Source organism: Eurypyga helias, unplaced genomic scaffold (assembly GCF_000690775.1).
Source record: "Eurypyga helias isolate BGI_N326 unplaced genomic scaffold, ASM69077v1 scaffold44547, whole genome shotgun sequence".
Lineage (NCBI taxonomy): Eukaryota > Metazoa > Chordata > Aves > Eurypygiformes > Eurypygidae > Eurypyga > Eurypyga helias.
This window is the reverse complement of record NW_010260681.1, coordinates 4,958-8,518: the sequence shown is the minus strand read 5'-3', so window position 1 is coordinate 8,518 and position 3,561 is coordinate 4,958. Positions and strand designations below refer to the sequence as shown.

Here is a 3,561-nt window from a genome sequence, read left to right as displayed (position 1 = left end):
GGAAAGAATAATTTCTGCTCTGTGTAAGCCTCTTACGTCATTCGCTGCATAATGAATATTGCTGATGTTTAACATTCCTGTGTTATATTTGGGTACAAAATGCCATCCATGCTTCAGCCCAGCCTTTCTTTCGGTGAGCAAAGCTGAAACAGAAATTACATTGTGGGTGAAAGCAAACAAAAAAATCATGTCTCTAAATAGACCCCAGAAAATGGGAGTCTGAACAATAGAAAAGGTAATAACTTTATCTGTAAAGTCCATTCATAAACAAGGAATTTAGTCAGGAGGATGACAAAAGGATGAGGTCAGTGTTGAGAACTGCCTTTCTCCCATCCCAGACTTTCTCTTTTCACAGAAAAGAAATTGGGAACTACTGGTAATGTAGTATTTATGTACCTTTTATGTTCTAGATTCCCAGCAATAATAATTAAAAAAAAACCGAACAAAATCCAACCCCAAAACATTCCATCACATGTACCATACCAGCATGGGGTCTGAGCTTCCTGCTTCGAACCAACAACTTTCCCCTGACTCGATGCTGCTGTTCGGACGGGAGAGCTGAGGGTGGCACTGGTCCATCTGCTCCCCCTAAAATTAGGTCATCTTCTTCTTTCTCAGGTGCTTTTCTGAAGCCCTATGATTTTAATGTTTAATGTACAGATCAGCAGGCACTTCTATATTACCACCCTTCTCAGGAATCACAGCAGCTTTTGATTTCTCTTACAGTGTTGACCAAATTCTTGGGAAAGGACAAATCACAGCAGACAAAAGAAGTAGAGAAAAGAATCCTGCAGAGAATGAGACAACAGATGACCTCAGTATGCTGGGGCGTGTGGTCAAGGTGGAGAAACAGGTAGAGCCACTATCTGTATCACTTTGTCCTGCTCCTAACTTTCGTGTGTTTTGTTGACGGTTTCAAAAGTTGAGCAGGTAAAACTTTTTTTCTAGTATCTGCTTCGTTCACATGTTGAAATAAAATTGATATGAATCGTAACACTTGTAACTGCCTTCCACGTAAAAGGAAGTAAGGAAGGAAAAATTGCAGGTTACTATATTTTTTTCCCTTCTATCAGCTCGCTTATGACAAATCTACGTGGCTTTTGACAGACTTGTTTTTCGATAGTCAGTAGCGTATACCGAGCTCCTCCCACTTTTCTCTTCAGTAGTCACATCTTCCCTTTGCTTGGGCTCCAAATACTTTAAGTTAGTATTTGTCATTAATGTTAACCTTTTCCTCTCCTCCTGTAGGTACAATCCATTGAGTCAAAACTGGACTGTCTATTAGATATTTATCAACAAGTTTTGCGGAAAGGATCTGCATCCGCGCTCACTTTGGCTTCGTTTCAAATGCCAGCTTTTGAGTGTGAGCAGACTTCTGATTACCAGAGTCCCTCAGACAGCAAAGATTTGTCTAATTCTGCACAAATTAGTGGATGTGTATCCAGATCAGCCAGTGCCAATCTGCCTCGTGGCCTACAGCTTATACTGACACCAAATGAATTTAGCACTCAGGCTTACTATGCTTTCAGTCCAGCTATGCATAGTCAAGCAACGCAAGTGCCAAACGATGGACCTGCAGCAGCTAATAATACATCAAACCAAATAAACCAGGCACCTAAGCCAGCAACTCCAACGACATTACAAATACCACCTTTCTCATCGATGAAGCATATCAGTAGGCCTGAGCCCGTTCACATTATTCCTGTAACCACACAGGAAAATATTTCCGATGTCACCGCTTGCCTTGTTGCATCAAAGGATAATGGACAAGTTGCACAGCCCAGTTCGACAAAGGATCTCACATGGAGAAAAAGTCTGGATACAGAAGGGGAACCTTTGCTCTCAGTTAAACCTGTGGTGCAAATGGATTTAGGAAAATCTTTATCTGTACAAAACCTTATACAATCAACAGAAGAACTGAATGTACAGATTGCTGGCAGTGACTCCAGTGGTTCCAGAGTTGGCCAAGACATATACTCCAAATGGAGGGAGTCAAAATTATTTATAACTGATGAAGAGTTGGAGACAGAGGCAGGAACAGAGACTACTGAAGCCATCTCGCGCCCGTTAGTGGAAACAACTCTCTCTGCTGACTCTCTAAGGACTGGAATATCAAGATCATCTCAAAGCATCTGCAAGCCAGGGGATGGTACAGAAGCACTCAATCTGCTCCACGTCAAACTTAAATAACAGCTTGTGGGCTTTCGTCATTGGCTGGGTCATTCCTCTAGTCATACATATCATAGCATGAACTGGTTTGAAAGCCTTTTTAATAAGATAAAATCACAAAAATCAGGATGAATCTGAAAAGCAGTTGAATGAGCCCTTATCTCCTAGTTGCATGAAAATGCATGTTTAAGTGATGGCTAACATTCAAATTTACACCTACAGTACGGCAGCCCTTCATGTAGTACAGTAGGTTTAAATAATGAGTTGCCTACAAAGCTAATGCTGCAGGATGTATCAAAAAGCAAAAATCTGAGCATTTAAACCTATTACCGTTTCTACAGGGCAGAAGTGAAAATCGTAAGGTTTAAAGCACTTTGCTTCTGAACTAATTAAATATATATATATATAATGTCCTGATTTAGATGATAGTTTATGTTTACAACAAAAAAATGATCTACAGCTGCTAGCAAGGTACCAAGGAAACCAGTAAGACGGGATTAGAAACGGCTGCCAGTTGCAAGATACACACATTAGCTCATCAGTAATCAGTTATTTTAAACTCTGAAAAGCAGCACGTTAATATCCATCTGATTTTTGGTGACTTAGTGCTGTGGCAAAAGCACCTGACACACCACTATTGCATTGTTCTTTATAACAAGAACATTGTTTTGCTGAATTTTGTATTTTAAGGATTGGGGCTGGTCTCAGAAGTGGGTGACCTGGGTGGCTGCATGAAAAATTCAGGGGAATCTCTCCTTCTTCCAGTCTCATTGAGGAGCTATCTTGTGAATCTGAAACATTTTGGCAGCTGGAGGTGAGGGAAGGAAGCAGACGCTGCCTTTATTGCAGGAGCAATGTTTCCTTCTCTGGAAATTTTGGCAGTTTTCCTTGCAGTCCTAATGAGGAACTGAAATAGAAAGTAAAACTACAGGGGATAGAACAGGGAAGAGAGAAGGACAATACAATCAATGAATTTTAAAAAAAAAAAAGGTATTTAGATGGGCAGGAAGGGAAATGATCCCAGAAAATAAAAGAAGGAAGGTAAAGAGGCAAAATTATTATTATTTTTTTAATCCAGCCTGTCAGTCACAGAGACTAAGTGCTATTTCTTAAAAAAAAAAAAACCAACACAAACCACACCATGTAGGCAATCAGAAATGGAAATAGAAGTAAGGGAAACCCCCTTAACTGAAAAAAACCAAACCCTGAAGGCAAGGGGGTTTTGTTTGGTTGGTTTTGTGGGTTTGCTTTTTAAATAAAAGGGAAGGAGGAGAGAGGGGAAAGTGGTCACACTCTTCTAGCTCAGCACTGTGTCCCAGCTGCAGTCATTTCTTGTGAACTTTCCAAGAAGGGATCTTCAGACTCCTTCCTCCTAATACCCCGTTCTTCACG

The 3,561-nt window shown here is 40.5% G+C and overlaps 1 protein-coding gene across 1 annotated transcript in view; it reads left to right on the top strand.

Annotated features, from left to right (window-relative positions):
• LOC104512209 (potassium voltage-gated channel subfamily KQT member 5-like) overlaps window positions 1–2,254 on the top strand; it is a gene marked incomplete at its 5' end in the record, with an annotated part of 2,397 nt that extends 143 nt beyond the window's left edge. The window contains 2 exons of the mRNA XM_010155099.1: window positions 712–853; window positions 1,249–2,254. Of these exons, the coding sequence (XP_010153401.1) occupies window positions 712–853; window positions 1,249–2,190 (1,084 nt within the window). The remainder of the gene's footprint in view (window positions 1–711; window positions 854–1,248) is intronic.
• Window positions 2,255–3,561: the final 1,307 nt, after the last annotated feature.